Source organism: Lepidochelys olivacea (assembly GCF_965140295.1).
Source record: "Lepidochelys olivacea isolate rLepOli2 genome assembly, chromosome: 2".
Taxonomy (NCBI): Eukaryota; Metazoa; Chordata; order Testudines; family Cheloniidae; genus Lepidochelys; species Lepidochelys olivacea.
The window spans coordinates 36,176,948-36,191,097 of NC_140412.1; the positions used below are offsets into that span (position 1 = coordinate 36,176,948).

At 39.7% G+C, this 14,150-nt stretch overlaps 1 protein-coding gene across 2 annotated transcripts in view; it reads left to right on the forward strand.

The window, feature by feature from the left end:
• Positions 1 to 14,150, forward strand: part of LRP12 (LDL receptor related protein 12) — a 106,312-nt gene that overhangs the window by 51,638 nt on the left and 40,524 nt on the right. The window contains exon 2 of one of the 2 annotated variants that reach the window (XM_084621935.1): positions 347 to 403. The exons of the other annotated variant lie outside the window; for it this stretch is intronic. Within the exon in view, the coding sequence (XP_084478061.1) occupies positions 347 to 403 (57 nt within the window). The remainder of the gene's footprint in view (positions 1 to 346; positions 404 to 14,150) is intronic. 2 annotated transcript variants of the gene reach the window in all.

The following is a 14,150-nucleotide window of genomic DNA, read 5'->3' on the forward strand; positions in this document are numbered from 1 at the left end:
AAATAAAGTAAAAATGTTGCAGGAAATCCAAATCCCCCCTTTTTTTTTAATGTACTGGAAGTTTCTCAAAACCCCAAAACTCACCAGGTTCTCCTTCCCTAATTTTCGAGTTCATTCAGCCACTCCATACAGACTGATAAAAGTGCTTTGTTTTCCTCATAATTGTACAATAGTTGTGTTTTTCTAATCTCTTTCAAAGGTAGTGTTGTAGAAGAGGCCTAGGATCTCAAATATTGAATATTAATCAAAGCAGCTCAGTTTTGTTCTCTTTTCTATAGAAGGGTATCTGAAGAATTTTTACAAATTTTATCTTGGAAATTAGTTTATTCATTATGTTTAATTTTAGGAAATGGTGCTCTTGCAGAACATTCTGAAAATGTGCATATTTCAGGAGTGTCAACTGGTAAGTCATTTTTTGTAATGTTTAAATTTCATGCATGACTTAAATGGTAAATATTGAAAGCCACCTGGTATCTTAAGAAGAGATATTTGGCTATAAAAATTATTACTGCCTTTTGCAGCATGTAATAAGGAATGAAGCAACTGGAACATGGAAAAAGTCTCATAAGATAAAATTGATACCTGCATGCTCATGAACAGATTATGCTTTTCTAAGTGGACTGCTTAATTATTTTTCCATACAAACATTGAACTAAGAGAAAAGTTGGTTTAAGTTGAATTGATATTTTCTTTCCACAGCAAAGTTTTGTGAAATGAAATTTATTGAAATGTAATTTTGGACACTCTTGCTATCAAAGAATAACATATCCAGAAGTTATACATTTTTGTTGATTAGATTGACACAGTACCTGAAACTACTATTCACTTGACTGCACAGTTTCTTTAATAATAAATAATAATAATAAAAAAAATTGCAGCTCATGAAATTGAGGAACTGATAGATGCTGGTATAATACAGGCCAGAGTGTGGACAAGTAGTGCTAAAGGGTTGCTCCACTCCTTTGCCAATATATAGTCCTGCCTGCAGCCTTCTAATTATTGTAGCTCTTGGGTCTTTTCTGAGGAGTAACTTCCATTTGTGCTGAATTGTGTGTTTGTGGTGTGGACAAATGTCCACGAAGGGACTAGGTGACACTCAAGTAATCTTCATTTGTAACTTCTGTCTCCAGAGATAAAAGGCTAGTAGATTGAAACGCTGTCAGGTGGGCTGTGGGCAGATTTTTTCACGGCTCATACATATATTTAGGATATCTGTACTTTAGAGAATTAAGCTACTGGTAAACATACAGATGAGATAGCACCCATGTAAGGACCAGGAGTGCAAATTGGCTGTTTGGGATGCAGTTTTACTTTGCAACCATCTTTTTACTGTACTGCACGGTTTCCATTACAATGCCTTCTTGGTATCTATCCCACACTTTCTGGTACATCTGCCCAAAGCAGTGGTGTTGCGGTGTACGCACACCCCGTCCCCCTTTGAGGTGGAGTGGGGTTGTGCTGGCACCATGGTTACAAGTCTACCAGACTGTCCTGGGACTCAAAACAGTGCAGCTCAATGGACAGAGTCAAGGTGGCTGCCCTTGGGTTCAGGGCTACGTGGCCTAGTTGCCAGAGTCAGTATAGCAGCCCTCGGATGCAGGGTTGCACAGCGTAGTGACCAGAGTCAAGGGCTGCCGCCAACTGTCTGTGGCGAGAACATTCATCACCCAGTCAGTGGATTTCTGACCACAACACAACTGACTTTTTACAGGTGGAAGATACCATTCGCTCCGCCTCCCTGGGCCACTTCCTACCGTGGTTCTAGAAGCTGTTGTTCGGGTCTCCGGGTTTCCTAAAACCAGGTAGCTCCCTGAAAGTTGAACTGCTGCTGGTTGACTATAGGTAGCAGGTCTCCGGTCTGGTCCCCGAGATCTTTAGTTCCTGCTGTCAGGGGCTGTAGCTGCTCCTGGTCTGGAGCCTCTACCAAGTGTGCTTCCTCATCGGTGGCCAGCCCAGGCTGAGCTGAGCTGCTCTCCTTTATACTAACACAGCAGTTGGAGCATGCCCAGCAGGATCTGAGGGATGGGACTTCCTCTGATCGTAGTGCGGGATTAAACCTTTCTTGCTTAGTGTGGGGTATTATGGGAGACTTCAAAAGGCATTCTCAGAGCCTATTAAAATTGAGGGTGAAGAGAGCCAGCTCCTATAATCTCATGGGGAAACTCCCATTAGTTCCTGGGAACCAGTGCCTTTTCCAAGTTGTCTTTTGAGAAGGAGGCCAGGATGTAAATTCAGCTCTCGCTTTTGCTCAGTGAAAGAGATTTACAAAATTTGAAAATCCTATCCTTGGTGTGTGTGGTTTTTTTGTTTTTGTTTTTATTGCGATATAGTGTCGTGATTAAGCTTCTCATTTTATATGAAGATACTTTTAGAAACTTTAGGTAAGTTTCTGATTAGTTGGCCCTCTCCATCATACTACTTATTTTATTTTATTTCCATTGCTTGTCAGGTGATGACTTGTCAAATTCAGATTACAGTAGACCTTTGCTGTCCTACTGCTTCTGCATCATCATCATTTCCTCAGATTTGGTGTGCAAAGTAGTAAAGTGCCAGGCATGTATAAATAATAAATAGCACAGATGTTTACAGGTCTTATGTATGGTCATTGTTAAAAATGGGGTGGACCCAGCCTCACAAAAAATGTAAAATAGCGTGCCACAATTTTTTGTTAACTTACTGGATTTCTTCTCCTGGACCTCATCCCTTTTCTCCTTGTGACAACCTGCATCATGTGTCACAATTCAGGGGGAGAAAGCATCTGCTGCTACCCCTTTTCATGTGTGGATGGGTAGAAAGTGGTGGAGTCTTGGGTCAGTCCCCTAACAATCTGACCAGCACAGCTGAGCCAATGCAGAGGGTGACCTGTGCTGTGCTAGGAAAAGGGAATAACACAACTTCTCCCTGTGGTGTTAGGGCAGACTGTAAGGGTATGTCTACACAGCAATTAAAAACCCTTGGCTAGCTTGTGCCAGCTGACTTGGGCTTGGGCTGAGGGGCTAATTGTGGTTTTGATGTTTTGGGCTTGGGCTGGAGCATGGGCTATAGGACTCTGTGAGATGGGAGGGTCTCAGAGCTTGGGCTGTGTGATGAGTCCAAACATCTACCCCACAATTCGACAGCCTAAGTCAGCTGGCCTGGGCCAGCCATGGATGTTTAATTGCAGCATAGACATACCCTAGGGGGCTGCCAGATCCTGAGGAGTAAGACAGCAATATGGTTCTTAATTTTTGTAAATGTCAGTTTCTAAATATATATATTCCCAGCTGGAAACAATAAATAAATAGTTTAATTTACCTATTACCTTCTTTCTCCTAAATGTGCATGGTGGAAATTTTTCAATGCAGAATTTTTTTTAGTTTTCTTGCCATTGACCTGCTTTCTGCACATTAATCTCAGATTGTTTTGCAATATAATGTAATGATTAAAATGATTAAAAGGGAGAAGGGTGGAGGTGAGTGAAATAAGTAGTTCTGGAGAGAAAAAAAACACCCAATGATCCATCTGTACCCTGTTTTTAAATGTGTCCATGCCTTATACTGCAGATGCATGAAGTATGCACTTAAATCAGTAAGGATAAGGACATACTGCAGATGTTCAATACCTGCCTTTCAAACAACTACAATTGTCTTTTCAAAGCTTTCCCTCCCTCCCCCCAAAATTTATCATTCCTCAGGATTACATTGAGTCAAAACAAAGTAATTTTATTAGGACATTTTAAAAAGACAAAACAACTTCCTTAAAGCCAGAAAACTTGTTTAAAAACATTTGTAACTGGTGGCCAAAAGCTTTTGCCCTTTGATCTTTTCAAATTCAACTTTAAATTTGACATTGAAAAAGACAGGCATGAAACTTTTTTTTCCAGAAAGTTGTGATTGAAGAGGGGTTTAGAATGAAATGGGTGTCTTGATTTGTCTGTAGACTTCTGATGCTGCTATTCTAAAACTACATTACTAAACAATGCTTTAATAGCATAAAATAGCATGATCCCTGGTGTTTTTGTTGATAACAGGTTATGTATGTCAGACTAGCACTTGCTCCTTAATATAAATGAGCATAGCTTTTTCAGCATAGCGTTAAAAGACAGAATCATATTGTCTGTGTTCTTGTATGAGCAGTTTTTTGCGTGTCAGCTGCCATTAGTATAACCAGTGTTTGGACATTCAAAAATATCCAGGTGGGGGAGAGAAATGCCGGTTTGGAATTCTTGAAGGGGGCATTTCTTCAGTAAATAACACTTTCAGTAAAGAAGTACTTAATGAAAAAGACGGGAGTATTTTTTTCAATATTTCAACTTGTTCATATGCTGCATTTGAAAATGTATTTTGTTCAATATAGTTAATATTGCTATCTTATTCCCTGAGTGATGACTCAAGTTCCCACCCTTACCCCTTTGTTTGTATGAGTCATTCACATGGCAACATGTGAGAGAAATATATTTTTAAAATGATAAATGTGATTATAGAAGCACACAAATAGGCAAGGGGTATTATCATAGAATATCAGGGTTGGAAGGGACCTCAGGAGGTCATCTAGTCCAACCCCTGCTCAAAGTAGGACCAGTCCTTACAAAATGCCCTACAATTTAAATTGTCTAGATTGCAAGCTGATAATGGTGACCCTTTACAGACCCATCTTTATTGTGAAATTGAATTTACTGAATTGGTTTTTCAAAACCCAAATAAATAATCTCAACTTGTACAGTTATAACACCTCTCTGTATTGGTGGTTTTAAAAAAAGTTTTTTTTAAAAAAATCACTCTGTGTGCCTTGTTCATAAACAATGTTTATGAACATTGTCAGTTTTGCAATGCAGATGGTGGCTAGCGTTTTAGCTGTCTCCTTCAGCATTTCAGCTTAAGTTTCTTCAGCCTGTTCTAGTGGCTGGTAAATATTATCCTAAAGACACTCTTCTGTCTCCTTTTCCCCTTTAACAATCTTATCAAATCTGAGTCAACAATTTCTGATGATTTCCCCCCCACACTTAAAAAAAGAAAGTGCGGGGGGCTGAAATCCTCCCTATTTTTGGATCCCCCAAAATCATTCCTAGAGCATATCTTTTAGGAAAAACGTTAAATTTGGTTTTAAAATAGCCGGTGATGGGGAATCCACCACAACCCTTGGTAAATTGTTCCAGCGGTTAATTACCCTGTTAAAAATATAAGCTTTATTTCTAGTCTGAATTTGTCTAGCTTCAGCCATGGAGTCTTGTTAAACCTTCATTGAAGGTCCCAATATCCAACATTTGTTCCCCATGTAGATATTTATAGATTGTAATCATCACTCCTTAATCTCTTTGTTAAAATAAATAGATTGAGCTCTTTAAGTCTACCACTATAAGGCATGTTTTCTAATTCTTAAATCATTCTAGTGTTTTTTTTATCTTAATCCTCTCCATTTTATCAACATTCTTCTTGAATTGTGGATACCAGAACTGGACACAGTATTCTAGCAGCAGTCTCATCAATGCAAAATGTAGAGGTAAAGTAAACTCTCTACTATCTTTAGTAAAGAACAGAATCTTCATACACCCAAATGAACACGATTTGCTGGGGGAAGAGTCAACATGATTTTTGTAAAGGGAAAGCATGTTTCACCAATCTATTAGAATTCTTTGAGCGGGGTCAACAAACATGGAAAAGGGGTGTAGTGTAGCTGGACTTTCATAAAGTGGTTGACAAGGTCCCACCCAAAGACTCTTAAGCAAAATAAGCAGTCATGGGATAAGAGGGAAGGTTGTCTCATGGATCAGTAACTGGGTAAAAGACAAGAAACAAAGGGTAAGAATAAATGAGTTTTCACAGTGGGGAGAGGTAAATAGCTGTGTTCCCCAAGGATCTATACTGGGGCCAGTGCTGTTCAACATATATTCATAAATAATCTGCAAAAAGGGGTGAACAGTGAGGTGGCAAAGTTTTGCAAGTGATATAAAATTACTCAAGATAGTTAAGTCCAAAGCAGACTATAAAGGATTACAAAGGGATCTCACCAAACTGGGTGACTAGGCAACAAAATAGCAGATGAAATTCTGTATTGATAAATGCAAAGTAATACATAAGCCCAACTATATATACAAAACGATGGGCTCTAAATTAACTGTTACCACTCAAGAAAGAAATCTTAGGATCATTGTGGATTGGTCTCCAAAAACATCTGCTCAATGGTCAGTGGCAGTCAAAAAAACTAAGAGAATGTTAGGAACCATTAGGGAAAGGATAGATAATAAGACTGTATCATAATGCCATTATATAAAGCCGTGGTACACCCACTCCTTCAATACTGCATGCAGTTCTGGTCACCCCATCTGAAAAAAAGATACATAAAATGGGGAAAAGTACAGAAAAGGGCAAAAAAAAAATAATTAAGGGTATGGAACAGTTTCCATATGAGGAGAGGGTAAAAAGACTGGGACTGTTCATCTTGGAAAAGAGAGGACTAAGGGGAGATATGAGAGGTTTATAAAATCATGGATGGTGTGGAGAAAGTGAATAAGGAAGTGTTGTTTACCCCGCACATAACACAATAACTAGAGCGTCACCCAATTAAATTAATAGGAAGCAGGTTTAAAACAAACAAAAGGAAGTACTTCACACAACGCACAGTCAACCTATGGAACTTGTCAAAGGTCAAAAGTAACAGTGCGTTTAAAAAAGAGTTAGATAAGTTCATGGAGGATATGTCCATCAACATCTATTAGCCAAGCTGGTCAGGAACACAGCTGCATACTCTGGTATCCTTAAGGATATGTCTACACTGCAGTTAGACACCCGTAGCTGGTCTGTGCCCCGCTGACTCAGGGTTGTTGGATTCGGGCTAAGGGATGGTTTAATTGCAGTGTAAACATTCAGGCTTGGGCTGGATCCTGGGCTCTAGGACCCTTCCACCTCTCAGGGTCCTGGAGTCTGGTCTCAAGCCCGAACATCTACACTGTGGTTAAACAGCCCTTTAGCCTGAGCCAGCTGGCATGGGCAGCCATGGGTTTTTAATTGCAATGTAGACCTACTCTAAGCCTCTGACTGCCAGATGCTGGGACTGGACGACATAGGATGGATCACTCGATTATTGTTCTGTTCATTCCCTCTGATGAATCTGGCATTGGCCACTGTTGGAATGCATCCAGTGAAGTGAGCTGTAGCTCAGGAAAGCTTATGCTCAAATAAATTTGTTAGTCTCTAAGGTGCCACAAGTACTCCTTTTCTTTTTGTCGGAAGACAGGATGTTGGACTAGGTGGACCATTGCTCTTGACCTAGTATGGCCATTTTTATGTTCTAATTGAGACTCCCCTCTTTATGTATCCAAGATCACATTAATCCTTTTGGCCACAGCGTCACACTGGGAACTTACATTCAGCTGATTATCCACTATACCCTCCTCGTCTTTCAAAGTCATTGTTTCCCAGGATAGTCCCCACCATCATGTAAATATGGCCTGTATTCTTTGTTTCTAGATGTATATGTTTACATTTAACTATTCAAATGCATACCATACAACCTCACTATAACCCCCTTTGCAGTAGTGAACCTTGGGCTATAGCGAACCTGGTCCCTGGATCCCACCTCCAGTCCTGCCTGCTGTCCAGTCTGGTGGTGGGGCTGCAAGTGGTAGGGAGGAGGGCAGACAGCTCCTCCAGGGCCACAAGGAGGAGGAGTATGGGGGGCCTGAGGAGCTCTCAGCTTTGCTGCGGGGCTCAAGGTTTCAGCTGCCCCTCTCCACAACAGTGCTTTTTACCTGTAATGAACCGCTGGCTATAAGGACTAAATAGCTCAGATCCCCAGGGGTTTGTTATAGTGAGGGTGTACTGTATTGTTTGCTTGCACCCAGCTTACCAAACTATCTTTATCAGTGACCTGTTCTATTCATCATTTACCACTCCCCCAATTTTTGTTATTTGCAAACTTTTTTAGTGATGATTTTGTTTTCTGTCATTTAATAAACAATATTAAACCATGTAGTGCCAAGAACTGATCCATGCAGGACCCCACTTGACGATGATTCCCTGTTTACAGTTATATTTTGAGACCTATCAGTTAGCCAGCTTTTAATCCATTTAATGTTTGCCATGTTCAATTTATCTTTAGTTTTTTAATCAAAATGTCATGCAATACCAAGGCAAATGTCTTAGAAGTCTGTTACATCAACACTATTACCCTTATTATCCACATGTGTAATCTCAGCAAAAGAAGATACTAAGTTAGTTTGACAGGATATATTTTTCATAAACCCATATTGATTGGCATTAATTATATTAATCAAATCTTGTTTCAGCCAGTCCATTATCTTGCTCAGGATCTATGTCAGACTGACAGGCCTATAATTACTTGGGTCATCCTGTTTATGCTTTTTAAATATTGGTGCAACATTAGCTTTCTTCTAGTTTCCTGGAACTCACTGAAAATCAACTTTAACGTTCCAGTGAGCTCTTCAGTTGGCTCATTTAAAACTCTTGGATGCAAGTTATATGGACCTGCTGATTTAGAAATGTCTAACTTTAGTAGCTGCTACTTTCCATTCCACTAGTATCTGTGAAGGATGGTAAGAATGTTATATGATATGACTACATCTTTTTTTCCCAAATACAGAACAGAAATATTTATTGAACACTTAATCCTTTTCTGCATTATTATTGATAATTCTGCCATTTCCATTGAGTAATGGACCAATACCACTGGCAGGATTCTTTTTGTTTCTAGTATACTTTTATAAACTCCTCCTCTGCTGGTCATGTATTTATTCTTGTGTTTGCTTCCTTTATCAATTTTTTACAGTTCCTAGCTTCTGATTTATGTTCTTTACTATCAGCTTACCCTTCTATTTGTTTTAATTTTTTTTTAAAATAATATATAGCTGCCTTCACTTCACCTTTAACCAGGCCAGTTTTTTTAATGAATATAGCCTTTTCCCTTGATTTTGGGGTTTTTTTTGGCATCCAGTAAAGTGTTATTGAACTATTCCCAATTATCATTCACATTTTCTGATTAAATTCTTCCTCTCAGCTGATCTGGCTGATAGTTGTTTTCAGTTTTGTGAAATTGGCCCTTTTAAAACACCAAGTATATATTTTATTACTGTCTGGACTTTATTCTGTTTGCACATTATAAATGTGTTCAAGTCATGATCACTTGTGCCTAAGCTGCTATTAACTTTCAGTTCTGTGATCGGTTCCTCTTTAGATGTCAAGACAAGGTCTACTATAGAATTCCTGTGTGTTGGATGCAACATGTTTTGAGTTAGATGTTCTAAATGTTTTAAATAATTTCCTAAGGGTGTTTTAGTAATGGAAGTATGAGACCACCACAATATGTCACTCAGATTGAAGTTCCCCATGATCTCACAGCTTTTTTTCATACATGTTATAGATAGGTGTATAAAGAGCCAGTCATCTGTTCGCTAGTTTGATTTGAGCTGTGACAAACACCAGGTAATATCCTATCTTGTGCTTTGTCTGTTATGACATTGATCTATAAACATTTGAGATAATTTTGTTCTGAGTAATCAATAATTCGGAAACAGGTAATGCAATTTGTGACAGAGAGAGATACTTCCCCTCTCTTTTTTTCCCATTTAATCCTTCCTAAATAGGTTATAATCATCGATTAATGTTCTAATCATGTGACTCATCCCACCAGGTTTCAGTGATAGCAACAAGATCTCTAATTTGTGTTCATAAATGAGCAATTTGAATTCATCTTGTTTGTTATTCATGTTCCTTGCATTTGTGCTTAAGGCAGTTCATGAATTTCTTCTTTTCATGTCCTTTCTTGATCAATTTTTTGTTCAGTGCTCTATTTTCAGAGCTCTCATCTTCCTTTTCTACCCTCCCCTTTTGTTAACACTGTCTTGATTACTTTAGCCAGCCTCTTCCCAAGGAGATAATCTTCACTCCAGTTGTAGGGAACCTATCCACACAATGCTACTCTCTCTCCCCATAGAAAGGGGACCAATATTCTACAAAACCATCTACCCTACACCACTTACCTAGCCAGTGGTTTACTTCCAGCATCTTCTGCTCCGTCTTCCTTTGCTCATGGGACAGGAAGGATCTTGGAGACTATCACCTGGATATTCTTCTTCTTCAGCACACTTCCAAGTTTCCTGAAGTAATCTGTTATCTATGAGCTATCCCACAACACATTGTCTTTAGTGTTGATGTGAACCATCACCATTGGATCCTTGCCCAACAACTTCACAAGCCTGTCCAATATTAGAGTGATATTTTATGTCTTGGCTCTGGGAAGGCAGCAGCACACTGTCCTGTTGTCCAATTCCCTTGCAAAGTGTTCTTTCAATTCTTCTGAGTATTGAATCCTCAACAAGGATTTTCTGTCTTTGTTGAACAGTTGGAGAACTTTTTGTGGGAAACTTGATTTTTTTTCTTACAGATTGGGCTGAGCTTCCATCCACAGGTGTGGATGTACATTTCTCCATCCCCTTGGACTGGCTGCATCTTGAGAGGTATCTTCCACAGTTTCCACACTGAGGGCCTGGTATCGATTGGAAACTTCTAGCTATATGGAATTCCTCCTGGTCTTCTTCTCTCTGGTGGGCACAGCCTGCCCATCCTCATCAGTCTGCAGTCATGTAGAATGCTCACATGACCTCTTGCCTCGGATGGTTATGAACTGCCAGGCCTCAACTGACTTCCTGTCTCTCCAACTCCTTGGTGGCCAGCTCCTTTCTTCCTTGAACTTTGGGTGGGGTGAACCTTCTGATCCTGTTTCAGGGGAATGAGAACATGCCATGGATGTTGCAGGTCACCACCACTGTTCAGTCTCAGGCCATCTTGAAATCTCAGGAGCACTGTATCTGAAAGAAAAGACTGTCACAACCTCTTCTCAGTTCCTTCCAAAACTCCAGTTAGCTGCCTCTGTTTATGGCTCTTGAGTTGGCCCAGCAAGTGACTTTTTATACCAAGTGTCCCTGCTTAGCTCAATTTATCTCCATCCCTCCACCAAGGAGCGATTAACCACTCAGAGATATCAAACAACTACAAGGGTCAGAGTCTCTCAGTTCTTGACAGGAATACTTGCTTCATTCTCTGTGTCTTGCTATTCCATATGTGGGCCTCAACTATGATAGCCAGGTTCTTTCTCTTCTTAAGCTACTAACCAAGCAACCAGAATATAGAGATTCTATCCTGTTCCTATAAACAATATGGGAGGAGATTTTCAAAGAAGTCAGTTGGGAGTTAGGCACCCAACTTTCTTCCTCTTTTCCCCTCCCCAGGAATTGACTAGTATTGGCCTTTTGCATCTTACAAAATTTCCCTCATGATTTTCAGGATGTCTCTATTCTTGTGGGGGGAGGGAGCCCTTTATTCCCTTCTCTTAGTAGATCCCAGGACCACTGACTCAACTTAGCCCCTTCCCACAGCTGCTTTTCTCTCCAAAGGTCTAATCCTATATGGGTTGTGCCTTCACTGGTTGCACCACTACTTGTCTTTTGGTTTGGATTCTTTTGATTTTATTAAGCTGTAGGGAGATTTCCCTCTTTCCTCCAACTTTGTTTAATCAGTTCAGGCAAAAAATGTAACCTTTAAATGCACAAATGCAAAAACTTAAGGGGGGAATTTGTTTAACTTATTCAAACCTTGGGAATGAGGAAGCTGCTGTTCTTTTTGTTTGTCTCCCTTCCTTATCATATTCCTGTCTCCCTGTCCACCACTATCACTCTTCTTTTAAATCCTATTTTTACTTATCCTTCAGTGCAGTGTTCTGCCTGTACATTCCATTGCACCCATAGTCTCAATGCTTGCTCTCCCCATGATCACACTGGATAGAACCCTATTCAGTAGGGGCTGCTTGACATCAATTTAACTGAAAACAATAGGACAGCAGCCATTTTAACAGGGAGAGTATGGAAGACAATGGGAAATACAGGATATTTTAAATAAAGGCTAAAAATATAAATCACAGTAAAACTGAGAGTTGGCAAGGATGTATTGGCAACTTCCTCCATCACTATTTTCCCAATTAATTATAACTAAGGATACAATTTACTCACGGAGGTCAGTGGCTGAAGCCGGGGCTGGAGCCAGCACTGTGTGCTCTCCCGTGTGGCTATGGAGGTCCTCCCCCCTGCCCCCCCCCCCCGTAGCTTTGATTATGCACCCCTGCTTTGCAGCTGGGGCTGAAGTGGGGCACTGGAGCGGGCCCCCCCCCACCATAGTTGCAGCCAGGGCTCCCACCCTCCCCCCATGGTGGTGGGGCTCCCCCCCATGAGGCTCAGCTGTCATTCCCCCCAACCCTACCCTCTGGTTATTTTTAGTGAAGTCACTAGTGAATTTTTGTTTGTTGCTTGTGATCGGTCTGTGATTTTACTAAAAATAACCATGACAAAATCTTAACCTTAATTATAACCCAGTTGGCTTCACTGTTTGGGCAGGACATTCTTGCTTTTTATTGCACATCTACCTAATTCTTCCTTTGGAAATGGAACTTCCATTCACCACTATTCTAATATTATGCAGTGTGTCAGCCTGTCCCGTAAATGCTTTCGTTTGTTCCTTCAGGTAGCTATCATATAAAATTCAGGGTACACCTCTTCAGCAGTCTACCTGAACTGCTGAACCAGATATCATGTACTAAGGCCACTCAGTACAGCAGACTTTCTAGGTTAGAACTCTTCTAACTCATTTACCTAGCCTTGCCATTCAGAGAAACTTGTGATAAAATCAGCTAATCTGCAACACTCACTAATTCCTACCAGTCTTTACAGTTTTCCTTTGCACCTTCCATTGTAACCAAATTGCATTCCCCCTTCACAAAGCTTAGGTATGTCCTGGAGTATTTTCTGATTGACTTCTCTTTTTATTCAGCTACTCTGTTGTTTGAGCTGGTTAGTGCCAGAGCATCATCAGTCTGTCACTCTCATGCTCCCAAAACCACCCTGTTAACATAAAGTGTTATATTATTAAAACTCATAAAGTATCTGGTATAAAACAAAAATGGATAGAATTTCAAAAACGTTTTCGGCTAACCTGCAGTTACCATCTGCTTCCAGCACATCAAATCCCGAAGTTCATTTGAGTTGAATATTCTGTGCCGAGAGTGACTCCTAGAGAAATCTACTCTCACATGTACAAATGCAAATTGACAAGAAAAACCAGATGTGTGTGAGCTCTGTCAAATTTATGCATTCCTACTTGCATCCCATGAAAGACAAACAAGAACAAGCCTCAGTGAAATACACTTTTCTTAAAGCTAAGAAGCCAAGCAATGAATGGTCTGGCATGTCACAAGAACACAAACTTGAGTGTATATCTGATAAGTTAAAGACCTGTGGGATGGTAAGTATAGTGAGGTTTGTAGTGATCCGGAGGAAGAGATTTATACATGTTTTAAGACAGAGCTGTTTGGTATCAACATTGTTAGGCTTCTGTCTTGTAGTCAGCTGAGTGATGTGAGTGATAGGTTATGATAGAGTGTTAAAGTTTTCTACCTGTGGCAAAAAGCAATCTTCCTCATTTCAGGAGGAAAATTCCCTCAGTGATATGCAGAAATAACTGCTAGAATTTGGGTTTTTTTGTTTGTTTTTTTAACTGTGCTGGTAAAATATAGAATTATTTTCAAATGAAGAATAGGTTGTGGTGACTTTTAAGTAGGGCTGCCGATTAATCAAAAAAATTAATCACAATTAATGGCAGTTTTAATCGCACTGTTAAACAATGGAATACCAATTGAAATAGATTAAATATTTTGCATGTTTTGTTTACTTTTTCATATATATTGTATTCTGTGTTGTAATTGAATTCAAAGTGTATATTATTTTTATTACAAATATTTGCACTGTAAAAATGATAAACAAAAGAGAGAGTATTTTTCAATTCATACAAGTACTGTAGTGCAATCTCTGTCGTGAAAGTGCAATTTACAAATGTAGATTTTTTTTTTGTTAAATAACTGCATTCAAAAACAAAATAATGTAAAACTTCAGAGCCTACAAGCCCACTCAGTCCTACTTCTTTGTCAGCCAATTGCCAAGACAAACATGTTTGTTTACATTTGCAGGAGATTATGCTGCACTCTTATTTACAGTGTCACCAGAAAGTGAGAATAGGCATTTGAACGTCGTTTTTGTAGCTGACATTGCAAGGTATTTACCTGCCAGATGCACTAAAGATTCATATGCCTCTTCATGCTTCAGCCATCATTCC